The sequence below is a fragment of the Ambystoma mexicanum genome, chromosome 8, assembly GCF_040938575.1.
Source record: "Ambystoma mexicanum isolate Mex_15411 chromosome 8, UKY_AmexF1_1, whole genome shotgun sequence".
NCBI classification, from domain to species: Eukaryota; Metazoa; Chordata; class Amphibia; order Caudata; family Ambystomatidae; genus Ambystoma; species Ambystoma mexicanum.
The window spans coordinates 331,183,164-331,203,108 of record NC_090929.1 but is presented as its reverse complement, the minus strand read 5'-3'; the positions used below and the strand labels follow the sequence as shown (position 1 = coordinate 331,203,108).

Genomic DNA, 19,945 nt, shown 5'->3' with positions numbered 1-19,945 from the left:
TCTAATATGGATGAGTTTGTGATAGCGGTTGAATTAGAACTCCCCAGTAAAGATACAGTACATAAAATGCTATTGATTAGCCTTTATAATCCCCCCGGATCCTCCCATAGAGATCTTATTCAGGAAGTTTGTCACAATTTGTTGATTGATTGGATGATAGCACCAGAAAATGAACTTGGAATAATTGTGTATGACTTTAATTGTCATTTAATGGGCAGCACGGGTAAGAGTAATAATCCTTTGCTGAAGACAAAGGCAAATTATGGCATTTGGGAGAGAACCCAGAGGGATTATTATGGTTCAACTTTCTTAAATCATGGGACTTTGAAATGTTAAATGCTAGAACCATTACTGACTATCCGGGGCAGCCTACATGGTGTAATGAAAAGTCTAGAAGCACACTTGATTATATCTTTTTTAGCCCTTCAATGGCCTCTCGGGTTATAGACATGATGGTCAATAAGAATGACTGGAGTGATCATGCTATGCTTGCATTGAAGTTTAACTTCTTGATAGAGTATGCCCGGGCCAGACCTACTGGAGAATTGAGGATGAATCATGCCTCATTGAATGTCCGTTGGTCTGACCATAATATCAAGAAAGCAATGGAAGCTACTGTAGGAATGACAAGCATGAGTCGTTGTGAGTTTCTTGCAATGTCCAGTAGTGAGATCGAAAAATGGATATCATCCTTTTCATATAGGTATGCCACTATTAAAACAAGTATGCGAGCTCCAGAAGCCAAGCCATCTAACACCTTCGATGTAGAGATTAGAGATGCCAAAGGAGTACTAAGAACAGATCTTAAGAAGCTTCACAAAGATTGCACCTCATGGAATAATTACCATAATTTAAACAGGAAGTGCAGGAATGCCTTTAGATCATGGCTTAGGTGGAAGCGTTATGCATCCAAGTTGCTTAAATGGCAAAAGACGGGGCAAGTATTATGTACAGGGAATTCCCAGTCTATATGGGGTTTGCTGGGTAAGGCAAGGGGTGACACTAGCAGTTTCCTCACTAATCCCATCATTGCAGGACAGTGGGAGGAATTTCTGAGAAGTCGTAATAGTCACACCCCAATACACAACATCAGGAGATTGGCCCTTACCTCCATTTGAGGTGACAATAGAGTCGCTAACTGCCAGGGTAAAAAAGCTCAAATCATCGAGAGCACTGGGGCCTAATGGCCTCGCAAATGTTATATTAAGAAGCAACCCGGAGTATTGGGCGGAAGTTTTGAAAATACTGTTAGATAAGATCCTTGGTGACGGGTGTATTCCAGAATCGTGGCAGACGGCGATACTGGTCCCGATCTACAAAAAGGGGGATCGGGCAAACCCATGCAATTACCGTTTATTATCTATGTTGGACTGCACGGGCAAATTATTTGCCACGTATTTACTGCATGAAATGCAGGCATGGGTGGACAGAGAGAAGATATTGGACCAGTTTCAATGTGGCTTCAGGGGCGGATATTCCACAGTGCATAACTTGGTGGTAATGGATATTCTTCGAAATAGGGCCAGATTAGCTGGCAACCCACCATTATATGCACTATTTATTGACTTCAAGGCGGCCTTCGACTTAGTGGCGAAAGAACTGTTGTGGTCTAAACTCGAGAACCTGGGCTGCCCCAATGGGATACTTTATTATCTCAGATTATGACATCACAAAACCTCGGTATCTTTGAAGCTAGATGCCAAGGGGAATATTACCAGTAGAATCTGGCAAACTTGTGGTGTAAAACAAGGCTGTGTTACTGCACCACTACTATATAATCCGTTTGTCCACAACATACCGAAAGCAATAACAGCAGAACATAATTGTCCCCCTAAAATAGGCACAGTCCACTGTCTGGTCCTAGCTTATGCTGATGACTTAGTCATCATGGACCACACAATCAGTGGACTACGTAGCTCAGCAGAGGCCCTATGGGCCTACACTCAAACAAATGGCCTCTCGATCAACCTGGGAAAGACCCAGATAGTGGTTTTTGCCAGTAAGAAGATAGCACGAGTGGGTATTAAAATTTACGAGTCAGCGATTCAATATACCCCCCCTTTTATATATATATGGGTAAAGAGATAGAGCCCACGGGTCAGTACAATATGTGCAAACAAGCGCGTATCACCCGAGCGGCTCAAATTACTGCTTTGATACATAATTTTTCTGCCTCACATTGTGGGTATACTATCTGGGCTGCACGCCAACTATATCTGCAGTTGTTAGCAACCATGATCACATACAGATTAGAATCCTTACAGCTAATGGATCTTGGGTGGCTGCAGATACTTGAGGGAAAATATTGGAAGAAGATACTTGGTCTCCCATGTCCATCCTTAGGTTGGAATTGGGCCTTATTTCGTTGAAATCTCAGATACTTAGGAAGAGGGCGGAACTGTATTTAAAAATGACGTTGAATGCAGACAATCTCTTGCTTTCTGCTATGCAAAGTGAAATTAATAAATCCTCCACATTTTCACTTATGAAAAAACATAGGGACAGCTATCTGGATAAGATTGATTGGACTAATAGGATGTATGGGGACAAGGCTAGTTCTTTGCGTGCGCTAGCCAAGATGGCCGAATTATGGGATTGGATTGATAACTTTGCTCATTTGGAAGACTTAAAACGTTATAAATTTGTCCCATATATGCATTATACCTTTAAGCAACCACTGCAATACTTGTGACTCTGCCCTTCGCCTCGTCTGAGGAGATTTATCCTTTTAATGAGGATTGATCAGCTTCCAGTATTGGCTATTGCTGGGATTATGAACAATCTCCCTATATCAGAACGTTTTTGCTGACTCTGCATGAATAAATCTGAGATTGAATCGGGTATACATGTCCTAACCAGCTGCCCTGCCATGTTAAAAACCTACTCAACTTGCTATGGGGGGTTTGTCCATAGTGAGGACAATATAAGTAGTAACGACTTTTGGTTGAGGGCTGTTAATACAATTGGCATGAGACTTCATATTGCAATGTATGACGTATGGTTGATTGTTGAGAATCTGCTAGGTATAACTATTTAAGTGCTTCAGTGCTCCGTTGAATAAAATATCATGTGTGAGATTGAGCGACTGAATGATAAAGTATCTTTTTTTAGAAGTCTTAGAAAGTGAAATTTCCACGGAATGAAATTGATCAGAGGTGAATTAAAGTAATGTTTGTGTGTTGTCTAAATATTTGTGTAGATTTGCTTTTTTCTTTTTGGTATAAGTTTGCTTTTTTTTCTTCTTTCTTATAATTCTTATTTTATTGTTTTATATGTTTAATTATGTTTCAACAATATTCTCTTTTTTGTAACGTATATTGATTTATGAAATGTGAAAAGCTTATGTTAAGCTGTAACACATTAATAAATAAATTAAATTAAATAAAGCAGAAAAAGCCCATCATAACCCAGATGTCCCTAAATGCTTAAAGGTTTATTTAAAAAGGACAAAACCTTTTCACAGGACTAACAATATTTCTAAAACTCATGGTGGTGTTTCACCTGGTCACAAGACAGCAAAACCCTTTATGGCCAAGTGAACTGTGTCCACCATTGCGCTCTGAGGGGTTGTAGATTAGTGCATGACATTTGAACATATCCAGAGCATAACTTGCTGATGAAGGGACCCTGCATGGTTCGCGGGAGCGCCCTCTGTTTCCAAGATGGCAGGATCGTGACACAGTCGCCTGCAGGAAGCATGGTCCTTTTGGACATGAAGTTCTGTGTAACCTGTCCACTTGATGTCTGTTGGCATATGCTGTCTTCTGCTCAACAGTACTAATATTCTGTATAATCTGTCCCAACAAGTTGAAAAGGGGCGAGAACACAGTATGTAAGAGTCATTAAAATGTTACCTTTGTGTCATTCAGGTACGTAGTTCTCCCTCTTCCACAACTTTGACTCTACCACTTCATCTTCCATGCAACAACATTAGGTACAACTTGTTTGATCTTCCATATTGCTGCATGTTGCCAAGAGCCCCAGTTTAAGGTTTGATTATTGATCGATTGTCAGTATTGGATTCCTACTACACCTTCTAGCGGGTGACTTTCCTGAACATCTCATTGCCTAACTTCCATTCTGGCAATACACTTCGCACAGGGAGAGGAGTACTAATGAAAGGATTCCCACGCGAGTCCGATTGTATGGAGATTCTATTAATTGCCCAGTTAGTGGTTTGTGTTGCATTATTGGCAATGCAGTAATGTAGACTCTGAAATAAAAATAATGATACCTTTTGATGATACCCTATGATTTAATTGCAGAATATTTACTTAACACATTTGTCTGGACTTAATATTCATCGCCAAGGAATTCACTGACAATATATAATTTAAAAAGTCACAGAAGGAAAGTTGGGGAGAGGGGATATTGAATTTCGAGGGATGGTAGGTGAGGTTGTGGCTCAATGGATGGCTGCAGGCGGATTCCTCCCACATGTTGATGCCGGACTGAAGTGAACTAAAAAAAAAAAAAAAGGTGCACATTCCAACATTCCAAATTAAAGTGTCAGGAAAAATCAGGGGTACAAACGCGTGGAATCCCTTTGACATCTGGGAATTCATAGCCCCTACTTTGGATTGTGCTTTGCAGAATGTATAGAAGGTTTCAGGCCCTTCCCTTCTCCCCACGGAAAAAGCTACAAACTCTGGAAATCTTTTTCACGTTTATATTGCAGAGAGGAAGAGGTAACAGGCTAAATAAGGATTGCAATTTTGGAAGCAATGCTATTTTAATGGTCATGGTCTTGCACCCGATGGACAAGCTACGGACTCTCGAGGAGGTACCTTCCCAAAGAACAGGCCATTTAGCTGTGTTCGTTCTCTTAGAGGGGCGCCTATGACTATTTTTTTGATTATTTTTTGCGTATTCCTTTTTACTTTTTATGAATGTTATTTGACAAAACGCGGTGGTGCCCCTGGATGTTTAAACCTGTCTTGGCCCAATGCAATTGTTGAAATTGAAACAAAATTGAAATCAGCAACAGATATTGTAATGGTCTCTGTCTTATAGGTGTTAGCTATGAAGTTGCAGACTTTACAAAAGGATGTAAGCAGTTCAAAAAGATGAACGCACGAAGGGTCTGGATCTGGACGCTTGGGATGTTCAGTTGCCAAATTCAATACCTTTAATCCACCTTGTCGTTTTGAATAGAGCAAGCTAAGGTATCAATGACTAGTTTAAGTTAAAGGGGAGCAAGGGGCAGCCTTGTCCCATGCTAATTTGGATGGGGATTTCCCTTTGATAATTAAGTGGTTCTAAATTCTAAAGTGAATATTTAGCAATATAAGGAGCAGTTTCCCTGCATGGTCTTCCACAGGAGCAGGTTCCGAACAAGCAGGGAATGAGGGAGAGCCAAGGACTAAAAGTACCTGAATCACCCGGAATTTAACTGTCTCCTCTTCTGAGCTCTTGTACAGGCCTCATAATTCTCAATCTGCCTATTCACTAGCAAGTTATACCACTATCTGTCATAGCCAGCGCCATCCCTCCACCGTCCTATGCATTTCTGATCCCCTTTCTGGCCATTCTAAATGTGTTAATGCCCCCTCTCTTGCAAACTGTGTGTTCATTTTATTGAAAGTCGTATAATAAAAGCCTGCTTAATTAAAAAGCGATTTCCAGGGTGGGGGAGCATTAAAATCATATTTGCATGACCTTTTCTGAAAAACCAATGTGAAGCGTGCCCCACAGATATTTAAAGTGATGATGAAACCGCTAGACAAGAAGTACAAAAATTAAGCTGGTGTTTGATGTTGTTTGACTTTTTGTCACTCCGTTTAGTCTTTGCCAAGTTAGCATTCACTTATCTTGTGTTGTTGGGTTTTGTATTGCTAACATTTTACATTGCCATTATTTGCATGCATCTATGTTATGGAAGACAATGTACAGTGCTACGTCGCCTGCATTGTCATGGTTTGCATTCAACCTTCCAATAAATATATCAGTAAAATTGCACAATATTCATAAAATGACACACTCTGTTTCCTCACAAAACATAAATGTATACAAGAATGAATGCAAGTTTAAGCAAGAAACATAATGTCATATAACAGATGTCACAGAGAACTATCCCTGGTTATTCTAATTGTTCTTGAACATATCATCTTCTAGTTTTGACACCTTGGACACAGACCTCAAGAGCAACTTAAAGCTGGAGGAGGAAAAACTTGAGGAAATAAAACGCAAACTCTTCCAAAACCAGGAGCTGCGCCTCACAGTTCAGAATGGAATTGATAACCTCTACATCAAACTCTTTGGGATAACACCTGTTAAAAAGGTCTGGGAGTTTAAGATTTAAGATCTTCCACTGTGCAGCAATATGTAAGATTGCATTAGGTTGTGTTTCCTCTCAGGAGAACAGTGTACAAACTTGTCTACAGGAGTTTAAAATAATAGATAACTGCTTTGCCTTTCCTGAGATAATGTTGCTGATTGAGTTCACAGATTTTTATGTCTCAAAACGCGAATGCTACTGGTAAGAACAAGACAGACAGAAAAATGATTGAGGGGTTGGTTCCCATACATTCAAGATTACAGACGTACTAGACTAGTTGGAATGAATGGAAGTGTTTATCATTGCACGCTTAGCAAACACAGTAGGATGACCACGATCACCCCCGCACCTCTGTACAGAGTGTGGGACTCAGGTCTCATTCTGCTGCACCACCATTGACTATTTGCATATCAAAGAGCCCCTATACTTGCAACAATAGTTTTTCGCCATGTAAGGTGGATAGAAGCAGGACAAAACCCACATTCCAAAAAAGAGGGGCTGACCTAGGTCTGCCCTTCTTTTATAACTTGTCATGTAAAGTACTTAGTTTCCCCTTCATGCTGGACCCGTGCCTGGTGTTTGAAATGCGGGGCCTCATTACAAGGTTCGCGGAACGGGTTAACGGGCTCCGCTAATGAAGGCGGACCCGTTAAACCCGTCCCGCAAAATTACGAGGTCCCCTCGCGGGACCCGGTAAGGACACCTGGCAAAACCAGGCGTCGTTACCGGGTCGCGCGAGGGGAAGAGGGAGCAAACAACGGGCCGCTCGTAATCGGCCCGTTGTTAGCTCCCTCTCCCATTCCCATTGAGCCCTATGGGGAGCCTCGGAATGGCCCGGTAATTCCCCATTCTGGGAACCCGGTAAAGCTAATAGCTCCATGGCTGCCGCCAAACTCATAATGAGGCCCCCTGTCTCCACTCTAGAAGTTGCAATTCCGTACAGGGAGTTGGGTGGGTAGATGAGCAGCAGCCCTCCTAGAGGTCCACTGAACCTTGCAATCTTCATGGAGCTGAGAAGCTAAGTGGTGAGTTTACGTTATTCTTCTTTGTGTAGTAGCACATCGAAATCTTGATGCACAGTCAATATATTTAGGAGAGGGTGCCAACACCTGCAATGCAAATCTAGCTCTGCAGAAAGTACACCATCACACGACCACAACGTAGAGCTGATTTTAGGTTGTAAACTGTGCAGAAGCATGCAGCACACCACCAAATAATTCCAAATAATCCCATAGCTGGTTCTATACTGTCGTGCAACAGGAATTATCCGGGTTTCACACAGGTTAACTGGCTGCACCTGGAGCATTTCACATTATAGTAATCTTCCTCCACTCTCTCTGAACACTTTGGGCTTCTAGGGATTGTAGTTCTCAAGATGATGTAGAGGGATATCCAGGTTTTTCCAACCACAGATGCATTGTGGAGTATGTATTTTGTGCAGTCCAATATATAATTTTGAAACCTCTCCAAAGGGAATGCATAGTCAGAAAAAGGAATGCCGATAGTTCAGGATGTATTGTGGCAATGGGTCTCATCACAAGATTAGCAGTAATTCAGTGGTACATCCACCAATTGACCACCAAACACTTTCAACATTAGTACCACTCGGGCCTGCAGCATTACCACGAGATTATGAGTGATGGTAGAACGTTGTAAATCCGCATATGTGCAGTCCGTAAAACTCCATGGGGAATTTTGACTGATTTACAGAGAAATAATGCCACATGGTAAATCCGCCAATTTTTGGAGATAAAGTGGAGGGTTTACCTCCAGCATTTTACTGCGGGTGAATCCTGCACTTAACCTCCAAACTCAGAACTTGGTGGCGCAGTTAAAAAATGGGGGGAATTCTGTTACCACCAAAAAAAGTAGTGGCAACAGATTTACCCACACCTTTTTACTCAGTGAAGTAACTTTTGCTGGGGTCGGGGGGCATGACATCTAAATGAAAGGGACTCCTGCCAAATGTGTGGGACAAAATGGTTTGCCACAAAAGTTGGCGGGGGAAATAGCTCCCTTGTTGCCCCTAAAATGAAGCTCATGTTTTTACTGCACCACCAAACTCGGAATGAAGCCCAGTGTATTATGAGCCCCAACTAGTCCACAAAGTGCTCCTCCTACTGTTCAGGTGGCTTATTGGTGACAACCTCACACTCTGTCAGTTTCAGTTGCTATATGTTCTAGGTTACTGATTTCAGTCTGTGGACTTGTCCTGTGGCCACTCCCCTTAAATGGAAGGGGCCAAAGACTAGAGACCTCTTCACTCCAGTCAAGAGACGTGGCAGAAAAAGTGATTTGAAACTGTAGCCTATCTAGTCCTTTGCATAATCATAGTCACTAATCTTCTGATGCTGCATTAACAGATGATTATTCATTTATTTCTCAGGTTTGTATAATCAATCAGTGTACACTGACTTGTCCCAGTGGATTCAAACAATGCCATGCAGCTCTTAGAGTAATCGGCCCCTATCCCTCTGTTGCCTCCTACTGACAGGCTTACACCACAGCAGTTCCCCCAATGACACTTTTGTGATGGAGCTGAACAGTTAGGACCACATTACGTAAGATATACAGTGTGGTGGGTCAGAAGAAGGACACATACACTCCAAGGACATTTCCAACGTGTGTTTATTAAAGAATAAGAATAAGGCCTATCTTTCCCTACGTCTATGGGGTGTTCCCTACCTATTTTACTAACTTAGGTGCTCATCAATCATCAGTGAATGTCCAAAAGGAATAAGTCAGCTGTCCAAAACTAACCCTAACTGACCATAACACTACTCAAAACAAACTAAGGTCAGGAGAAGGACTCCCTTCTACAGATTATGGCTTCTTGCAGTTGGCTTCTCTCTTTCTCTTGTTAATATGCAATTTTTAAATAGTCTCTTGTTACTTTCTCTATCAATTCACATAGTTCTCTCAAGATACTGTTGGCTAAGAATAAGGCCTATCTTCCCCTATGACTACGGGGTGTTCCCTATCATCTTTACTAACTCAGTCATCAGTGAATGTCCAAAATGAATACTTTCACTGTCCAAAACTAACCCTAACTGGCCCTACCACTATTCTAAACAAACTAAGGTTAGGAGAATGACTCCATTCTCCTGATTGCTTCTTTCAGTTGTCTTTTTTTCTTTCTTTTGTTAACATGCAAATTTTAAATAGTCTCTCGTTACTTTTTTTATCAATTCACGTAGTTCTCTCAAGATACTTTTGGCTTTTCTCTCCTCTTTAGAGATATCTTTCTATAACCTTTGTCGAACCTTTGGATCCAGGTTAATGGGTTCTGAGAATCCTTGGGTCTTTCTCTCTGGATAATTATAGTTCAGTTCTTTCCAACCTGATCTTGTATATTATTTATCTGCAGCAATTCTCCATTTTTCAGTTCTCAATGTTTTCTCTCTGTTATATTCCTCTCTTTCTTGTTCTCTCAACAATTATAGTTCTGCTCTTTACAGCCTAGTCTCTTTTGTATATTACTTATTTTAGGGGCTTCGCTATCTTTCAGTTCACAATGTTTTCTCTCTGATATATTCCACTCTTTCCTTGTTGAATAATGGGATAGTACCCCTCATCCCAGGGTAGTGATTCCCAAGCACTATTGGATTCCCTCTCAGGGTGTTCTGTGATTCTCTTTCTCACATTAATACAGTCCAAGTTCAATAGCTTTTGTTTCAAGTGTTCATCGTTTATGCTGGAAAAAATATCTCTGGTTACATAACAAGTCCTTTTTGACCTCCCGGTCTTCCCGTTCTCCCTGTTACCTTCAGTGCTCCAGGGGAACGTCTCTGGGGCCTTTATCAGCTTGGGACATTTCCTTTTGTTCCTCTGCATGGACATGTTGGTTTTGCCATATTCTTGCAGTTTTCTTTCTCCTTCATGGAGTCTCGGGGGGCCTCCACAGATAACCAGACCGTTTGCTGGAATTTGTGCTTGGTGGTGTTGGTGTAGTTGGATGGGTGTCCTTCCCACCACGAACACCTTGGGTTCCTGTTGCCCCTTTTTCTCCCTTCTCGCACATGCTGGGCTTCCAGCATCTCCTTCTGAGACTCAGAGCCGGTCTACTCGCCGTGGCCTCTGCAACGCTCTTTCACTCTGCTTCCATCAGCTGTTACGCATCCAGGGGGACTCCCCTGCCTGCGTATGCGCTCCACTCTCTCGCCTTTATTTGACATGTACTCCCTCAACGTACCCGTCCCAGTTAATTGGAGGTCATTTAAAAGCCCAATTTCCTTTTCTTCCTTATAATAATGGTCTAAGTTAGTTTTCTCTTCAGTCAAGTCTCGGGACTTGAAACCATTTGGCCTATTAGATAGTCTTATATATGTCATCATGTGACATGGTCTAGGAAGTTCCTCACAGTAACGGGAGTCCTTGTCCCATAAGAGGAGTCTCGCCAAGCAAGGTCGCACTTGCCTGTACCCATATTGCGGAGTGGGCTCACCTCCTTTGCCTCACAAGGGGGGCTCCCAGTGGGGAGAAGGGCCAAATTCCCTCAAAGCGTCACAACGGGCAGTGGTAAATGAGCACCCTGCCGATATTACCTCCTTGTCAAGCTCTAATCCCAGTATACAATATGATATATGATAGGTTATTTATAACGGGCTTAATACCCAGAGGATTCTATGTGCGGACCCGGGGATCACAAGCACATTGCTATTACATTACTGCTGGTATCGAATTATAGAAACTCTGCAATAATTGCCACCGCCTTTAAAAACGTAGTTGCCAGGTTGCATATCTTATAACATTTCTATCAGCCAAGCAAAAAGCACTGGTAGTAAATATGTATTAGAAGAAGAAAATAATGCTGGTCAGTGCATATGTACATTTCAGTGGATGGAATAGGATTCTCCCAGCAGAAAACACTTTTTGATCTTTACCAGAGTCTTTATTGACCATGCGCAACAAATACCTGTCATTGCTGCATCTAGCTACATACTACTTTAAGATATGCTCGGATCTTATTTTGTCGGTAATTTCGAGCATTACATTCTGTAATAAAGATTGGCAGGAAAAATGTTATTCCTGCACCCCATAGCCTTCCTTCTTTGTGAAACCCTTTTGTTTCGGTCTTGGGATGGTTGGCACTTCATGACTACAATAGGAGTTCGGGGCTTTGTTCAATATGCATACATTTACCTCCCTCCAGGTGGACCTTCCCAATACTGGACATATTCAGTACTGGACGTATTCCCCTTGAACTAGGATTGTGTATGTATACTTTCATTAAGTGCTTCCATCTGTTTATTTTTTATTTTTTATTTTTATTTTATTTTGATTTAGCTGTAAAATACAGCCTTTCAAAAGATAAAGGAATAAAGAAAATTATACATTAAACCATTAGATTACAATATACAAAGTATTTGATATACACAATAATAATTAAAAAAAGAAGAATTCATATGATAATATTATTAGAAAACAAGAAAGTGCAATTTAGCAGCAATGCAACAAAGCATGTCCACATCAATCCATTTAATTATGTAATGCCACAGATTGAAACAGAATGTTAGACCACTTGTGTCATTTAAAAGTTCAAATTAAAATTGTATCGCTTTGGAATTGAGATTAATAGTATCACTTTGATCCGACAAGGCTAGTGATTCAATGAACACAACACTTGCAATGTTCAATTTGGCAGATTGACTATTAAACAAGATATTCCAGAACATGTCTTCACTCAAGCTGAACTCACTCTCAAACAAATGTTTAAATATTTTACATCTTTGTTGTAATAAGGCAGGACATTCAGAGAATAAGTGTTTTAGTGTCTCCATTGCTGTTGGTACAAGACAAAATCTACAATTGGCATTGGATGTTTTCTTTCTCATGAATCGCACTTGATTCGTATGACAAATATTCAATCGTAACCTCATATATGTATGCCTGGATTTGGCATCTGGAAACTTTGTTAAGTAGTTTTCCATTACATGAAGTTTTTTGGTTGCAAAAGCTTGTTGTTTAAACACTCGTAGTTTTATGCATGCCTCTCGAGTTTTCTTATCCAATCAAACAATTCATGTTTCATTTTTGCCCTCTTTGGGTTATTAATGAGTAGCTCAAGATCAATACCAGATATATTCATTAGTTCTTTTACCCACTTTCTCCATTTCTCAATTTTGGGGTTCACTGATTCTATCATATGTCTTCTCATTGTATACATTATTCAATTTTCTCTAGTAGCCATGTTATATTTACGATACAGCATCAAGATTTTCCATGTATAAATTGCATACAATGATACTAGACCGAGTTCATGTCGTATTAAGCACATTGATGTAGACATTGGAAGGCCACAAATTATTTTCCAATAACGACCCTCAAATTTTAGCCACACATTCTCTGGAACGATCTCTCTTGTTTCAGCACCATAGGTTATTATCGGTGTGACCTTTTGCTTATAGAATGTAATGGCTGGAAGTAATGAAAATTTGCCAAATTTGCCTTGTACTATCTTAGACTATGCTATACCAGTGTTAACCTTGGTTTCGACTTCACAGAAATATGGTTTGTCCTGTTGGTTATTGCTAATTGTCACTCCCAGGTACTTGTATTCAGAGATGACACCTATAGTCACGTTCTGAATTTGCCACTTTCTGGTTTTGGAGATAATTTTTTTTTTCTTTGGCTCAAGTATCATGATTTTGCACTTGTCCTGGTTAATTGTAAGCAAGTTTGCATCAACATAATTGGTTAGGGTATCTAAGAGTGCTTGCAAGCCCCCTGGCGTCTTCGCTAGCAAACTAAATCGTCAGCATAGAATAGCCAGGGGACTGCATGCCCTCCCAAACGGGGAGCATCAGATGTTGTTTTCAGAAAATCATATTGCACTGCCGACATGAAGAAATTAAACAGGGTGCTTGCCAAGATGCATCCTTGCTTTAGTCCCCGAAATGTTTCAATTGGGTCTGATAGGGTGCCATCTAAGGCTTGTCTGATCTGTACTATAGTTTTAGAGTGTAATTCGTTGATCCAGTATGTAATATAGTTCGGACACTTTGCTTCCTGTAGCTTGTTGATTAGCCTTTTTCTACAAACTGAATCAAAGGCAGCCTGAAAGTCAATAAAAGCCATATATGTTACCTGCCCTCTCTGATACTCTTGTTTCTTTAGTACTTCCAAAATATGTAGATTAATGGCTGTCCCCATTCCTGGCATAAAGCCAGTTTGATTTGGGTCTCTAATTCCCGCACCATTCAGCCATTTATTGATATCTCTCAATAATAAACGGGCAAAAATTTTACCCGGTATATCCATGAGAGATATAGGTCTATAATTCTTAGGTTGTTGATTATCCCCTTTCTTGTGGATAGGAATAGTTATGGATTTCCTCCATGAATCTGGAATGGAGTGCGTTGACACAATTTGCCTAAAGATGGTTATTAGAATTTGTGCCCATGCAGTTGGATTTTTTTTTAGCATGAAGTTTGACAGACCATCTGGGCCCGGAGATCAATAAGATGTCGTCAATGTCAAAGACAAGATTCTCTGTCTTACTCGGTTCAAACTTATCTTGATGTCTAGTAGTGATAGTGTCAGCATATAAGGTTTTGTAAAAGGTAGACCATACTTCTTGGGGAATAGGGTTCATTTGATTCACTATTTGAACTTTTGTCTGCATTTGGTTTAGCAGTGACCATAGTTTAGCTGAATTTTTCTCTTGGAGATATTTTAACATAACCTCTGCATCGTGTTGATATATAAGAGCTTTCCTTGCTCTTATCCAATTCTTATGTTTACATTTTAGTGTATTCAGTTGTCGTGAGCAGTCAAGAGAATTTTCTTTTATAATTTTTCTTCTATCAGCCCTGTATCAAGATTTGTGAGTAGCTACCTCAAGGTCAAAAGTATGCAGATTTCTAGGCTTGCTACTGTAGTGATAATTTCTCTTGGATCTGAAGATCTGCATTTCTTCGACATAAGAAGGACAAGTATTAGAGCCATGAACTGTGTTATTGTACTGAGACCGATCTAATGTTTCACATAAAAGTTGTAAAGATGCTGGAGTCCAATGAAATCTATTTTGAGGTGAATTAGTCATTAAGTGACAAGCTAGAGATGAATCATATGATTTGTCATCAATTACCCAGGTCCATTTTATGGATTGAATGTCATGATCACTTATTTTCTGGGATATAATTCGAAATTCAGTTATATAATTGAACAGGTCTCGGTTTACAAAGGTGTAATCAATTGTTGCTGTTTGTGAACCTCTATGCCACATGCTGCTAGATGGCATATCACCTATTTTAGCTCCATTTAGCATTACAAACAGTTGTTCCGCCATATAAGCGTTCCATCTTTTAGCTATCGGCGTCAGAGTTGTTCCCATTTGGGTTAGACATGTTAAATTCAATTCACCAGTTATTATTACATGATTACAAACCGGATCTAGGATTGTTAAATTTAATGTTTCATCCATGGCTTCAAAGAAATCAGATTCGGATATTGCAGAATGATTCCAGTAGATGTTTAACAATCCAATATCTTCAGTCTTAAATTTGATCCTTACCAATTGTAAAAAGCTATTTGGAGAGAACCAATGTTCAATTTGCATATTGGGGGATGTTTTTATAGCTACCATTAAACCTGCCACGGGTCTACCTCTGACTAGCATGATAGCAGGATTCAAAATTAACACATGATTATCCCACACTTTGAGAGCCAAATTTCCTGGAAAGCCAAAATGTCATAATTCAGCAATAAGCTATTTTTGGATTTGGTAAGATGCTTAAAGCCTCTTGTATTCCAAGAGGCTAACACTAGAGTTTTTAGATTTTGGATTTTGGACTAGTTAGTTGCTATTCATTCTCAACTCACTCTCCTCTATCATTTGTCCATTTGAACTTGAGGCATTTGTTTGTGAATTACGACTTTGTCCTTTCTGATATACATTTAATTTGGGCACAAACTGGTTTCTGGAGATAGGGGGTTGTTGTTGGTCCCACAAGGCTGGGTTTATCAGAATGAAACCCAATTCGTAGAGATCATCTCGCGCTTCCCATACTGCATTTTTGACAAAGCTGGATTTCATCCATAGCTTTATCATGGACAGATTGTTTCGGTGAGGGAATTCTATCTGGTCTATATCACATGAACTTATCCCTTCAAGAACCTGAACCTTGTTTCGTTGAGGGAATTCTATCTGGTCTATATCACATGAACTTATCCCTTCAAGAACCTGAACCTCAGCAAATATATTCAACACAGATTGCCTATTCAGGTCAAAACTTTGACAAGGCTGAGGTTGACACTGCATCATGAGACATTTTGTATTAACGTCTCTGCCTGGTGTTCGATACCCAGCTTTGGTTGTATAGTGTGTTTTAGGCTGAGGTTGATTGTGTCTTACCGTGTTACTCACAGGTGTATGAACTCCCCCACTCAAGCCAGTTCCCATTGGACTCTCGTTCATGTTTGCTTGAGCAATAATTCTTTTTAAGGATTGCTCTATTTCTGATTTCCATTCTGACATAGGTATCAGCTTATCCTGCTGCTGTTTTGTAGAGTCATTACATTCAACACCATTACTAGCCTTTTCCTGTTTCTCTCTTATAGGCTGGTTCTCAGTGTTAGTCAGGCCATCATTTATCTGGTTCTATGGTCTATTTGGTACATTACTTGCTTCACCACTGCTCGCCCCACATGATAACTCCTTAGTGGCATTGCAATTTTCAGCTTCCTTTTGCTGATCAGCCATTTGAATTAGATTATTTAAAGGTTCATATTCTGAGGGCATATTTTGTGTCAGTCGTCCTTGGCTCGCTTTTTGGGATATCGCTTTCCGATATTTATTTGCGATAGCCGTGCGAGCTACAGCTGCCGCTGATTTAGGCAAAGTTATGGTATGGATACATTGCTTTGTTCCTGTGATTTTAGAGTTAACAACGGTGGGAACATTTTTTGATTTTTTTGTAGTAGTTTTGGCACTCGTATTTGGTTCTTTCTTTCTTGTGTCAAAAATTTTATAAATCGGCGTATTTTCATTTAATGCTACCCCTGTAATAGGTTGAGCATTGCTATTTTCTTTCTGTATTAGGGGTTGCTTATCAGGAATTTCCAGGTTTTTTGCCTTGTCTTTCTTTTTTTTGGAGCAGGATTGCCCAACTATGCACTCTTCTTTTTTTTCTTTCATACTACTTCTCAGGGAGCTTTCCTGATCGCCCACAATGATTAGTTTATCAATTTTATTTTCCTGCACTAGTTCTATTAAACTTCCTGCCTTTGTATTTTTATTTTTTACCCACAATTGTAATGCAGACAGTTGATCTTGAGTACAATTGATTAGAAGTATATCATCAGGCTGTAATTTTGTATCTTCAGTTCTTGATTCTACACTTATAATTTGGTTGTTGTGTCTGTTCTTTTCCTTCTCGCAGCAGCCACAACCAGACACTTTTGCTGAGGTTTTTTGAAGTAATTTAATTAAAAGGGAGTGTTGGTCGTTAATTTTCGTATCTAGTGTATCATAGAGGCGTGTTAGAGAAAAAAGGGCTGCATTCATAGTTTGCAAAGAGGTTTCAAGTCCTATAACAAAGCTTCCGGGTATTGCCTGAATCTTTTCATTTGGGGCAGAGTGATTTCGCCGTGGGGTTGGTTGAGCAAAGGAACAGGAAGAGACAGATGAGGCATCATGTGTTGGAGAGAACATCATAGGTGACTGGTATAGCTCCTGCCTATCTAAACTGTCATTTAAGTCCCGTTTAGAGTCAGAAAACTGGTTTGTTTCTGGTGAGCTAACTTTATTTCTATTAAGTGTGTCATCCAATCTCACCACTTCAGCATTTCCATCATTAATATTACCCATAGGAACATCCTGTTCTTTTTCATCCTTAATTAAGTCTGCAGTGATTTGTGAGTCCGGTACGCTTTCTACCGCCTTGATTTGGGGTTCCACCCTCCCCTCTCCTTGTTGGTCAATTACATCCAGTAAACCTGCCGCAATTAGCGAGTCAGGTGGGGGCAACTGAATTTCCTCACAGCTCTCCTGTGTATCTTTGTCTGTTAAATCCAGTTTAGTTGACAGTTCAGCAAGCCCAACTGGTTGAGCACTCTCAATATTACTTCCACTTTTACTCCCTATAGCACAATATTTTCTGATATCGGCTACTGCCGAACAGGCTCTCATGCTAGATGTTGATTTGCTAACCCGTGCAAGATTTATCGTTCTTGAGGACGTTTAAGGAGGGGAAATGGCATCATGCACACACACCGTAATGACTTCTTTTAGCGGCATCCCGGTGCGCAGCGTCATCACCATTTTGTGATCAATATATTATCTTATGACAGTATTAGCTTAGTATTAGCTTATAACAATTACTTATTTCTGTCTCTTTTTTTTCCACAAGTATACAATTCAATTCCTCAAATATGCAAATATACCATTCAATGCACGTTTTTACCTGAAAAATGACAAATTGTAATTGCCTATAGCCCCCAACCCTCAGACCCTCAACCAGCAGACAGCCGACAGCACTTCACAAATGCACTTCCTCCAAATGAGCGCGCACCAAATGCGCGCGGCCCGCTCTTTAAGAGGATTTTGGGGAAAAGGGGCGGGGCTTAGGCTCGTTACTGTGAAAATAAGTAAAATAAGAGGGTATAAATAACAGTTGGCACTAAAAATAGTGTCCTTAATAAGTCTCTTCTTTCTCAGTATGTTTACCAAGTTAAAGTTTGTAGTTTCTTGTCCACAGAAAAACGGGCATTCGGGGTCCTCCAAGGCCGACAGCACTTCAGAAATGCACTTCCTCCAAATGCACGCGTGCCAAATGCGCGCGGCCCGCTGTTTAAGAGGATTTTGGGGAAAAGGGGCGGGGCTTAGGCTCGTTACTGTGAAAATAAGTAAAATAAGAGGGTATAAATAACAGTTGGCACTAAAAATAGTGTCCTTAATAAGTCTCTTCTTTCTCAGTATGTTTACCAAGTTAAAGTTTGTAGTTTCTTGTCCACAGAAAAACGGGCATTCGGGGTCCTCCAAGGCCGACAGCACTTCACAAATGCACTTCCTCCAAATGAGCGCGCGCCAAATGCGCGCGGCCCGCTCTTTAAGAGGATTTTGGGGAAAAGGGGCGGGGCTTAGGCTCGTTACTGTGAAAATAAGTAAAATAAGAGGGTATAAATAACAGTTGGCACAAAAAAAAGTGTCCTTAATAAGTCTCTTCTTTCTCAGTATGTTTACAAAGTTAAAGTTTGTAGTTTCTTGTCCACAGAAAAACGGGCATTCTGGGTCCTCCAAGGCCGACAGCACTTCACAAATGCACTTCCTCCAAATGCACGCGTGCCAAATGCGCGCGGCCCGCTGTTTAAGAGGATTTTGGGGAAAAGGGGCGGGGCTTAGGCTCGTTACTGTGAAAATAAGTAAAATAAGAGGGTATAAATAACAGTTGGCACTAAAAATAGTGTCCTTAATAAGTCTCTTCTTTCTCAGTATGTTTACCAAGTTAAAGTTTGTAGTTTCTTGTCCACAGAAAAACGGGCATTCGGGGTCCTCCAAGGCCGACAGCACTTCAAAAAATGCCCTTGCTCCAAATGCACGCATGCCAAATGCGCGCGGCCCGCTGTTTAAGAGGATGTTGGGGAAAAGGGGCGGGGCTTAGGCTCGTTACAAGTTAAAATTTGTAGTTTCTTGTCCACAGAAAAACGGGCATTCAAGGTCCTCTAAGGCCGACAGCACTTCACAAATGCACTTCCTCCAAATGCGCGCTGCCATCTGTAGATTAAAGGGCAATGGAACCCGAAATGTTTGTAAAATAAACATTAACTCATTTGCACACCACCCAATAAGAACAAATGAAATATTGCAATGCCGGCAACTTAATTATACCCACACAACTGGTTCCAGAACTTAACAGCACAGTCCTAATTTCATGGTGATTTTCCCTAATAGGTGCCAAACTTCTCTTTAATTGTGACATGTATATGTGGATAGCAATGGGCATAAATTGATTATTGGGGCCTCCTCTCAGTTCATGTGCCGTCCACCAGACCCTTAGCTTGAAAGGTACACATTTGTTTTGGAATGTGCCGTTCTGCGGGAACCACTGTCATTATGACTTGAGCCACATAATGGCAGTTTTTCAGTAATTATCTGTTGGGATTCTCCCATACCTAGTGGGGAGGACCGAATCTAGGGAAATCCCAAGTCGGACGCCCCTCAATCAGGGACTCTGTTCACAGCATCACTCCCTGCAAAACAGTCTGTTCCTGATCACTACCTCACATCCTCTTTTCACAGAAAGCTCCTGCTGCCCTCTCCTGTCATAAGTCTTCACAGTCATTATGATACAGTTAATCACTTCCGGCCTCCCTGGAGATACCATGCTGCGGTTCTATGTGAAAACGTCTCCAGAAAAAACATAGGTTCTTGCACAGCTTTAGAAAGGATATTGTAGCAGTTAATTGACATCATGAGCTGTTTCCTGAATATCTGGTGTTCCTCTTCCATGGGAAGATGCTTGGGTAGTGAGTTGCAGAGTTTGGTGGCCATTTGGGAGAAAGAGGATTGTCCATGCCTTTTCCTGCTAATGCCAAGATCTCAAACTAGAGCATCATTACTGGACCATAGAGGCCTCAATGAAAAATTGGTTGAAGCCGATGTCAAAAACTGGGATATCATGATACATTGAGCCCTTTTTGCCATCCGAAAAACACCATAATCCTTAA

The 19,945-nt window shown here is 40.7% G+C and overlaps 1 protein-coding gene across 1 annotated transcript in view; it reads left to right on the top strand.

Moving 5' to 3' along the window:
- The window catches only part of CCDC183 (coiled-coil domain containing 183), an 893,120-nt gene that overhangs the window by 670,320 nt on the left and 202,855 nt on the right, over positions 1-19,945 (top strand). Inside the window, exon 11 of the mRNA XM_069612154.1 lies at positions 6,115-6,280. Within this exon, the coding sequence (XP_069468255.1) occupies positions 6,115-6,280 (166 nt within the window). The remainder of the gene's footprint in view (positions 1-6,114; positions 6,281-19,945) is intronic.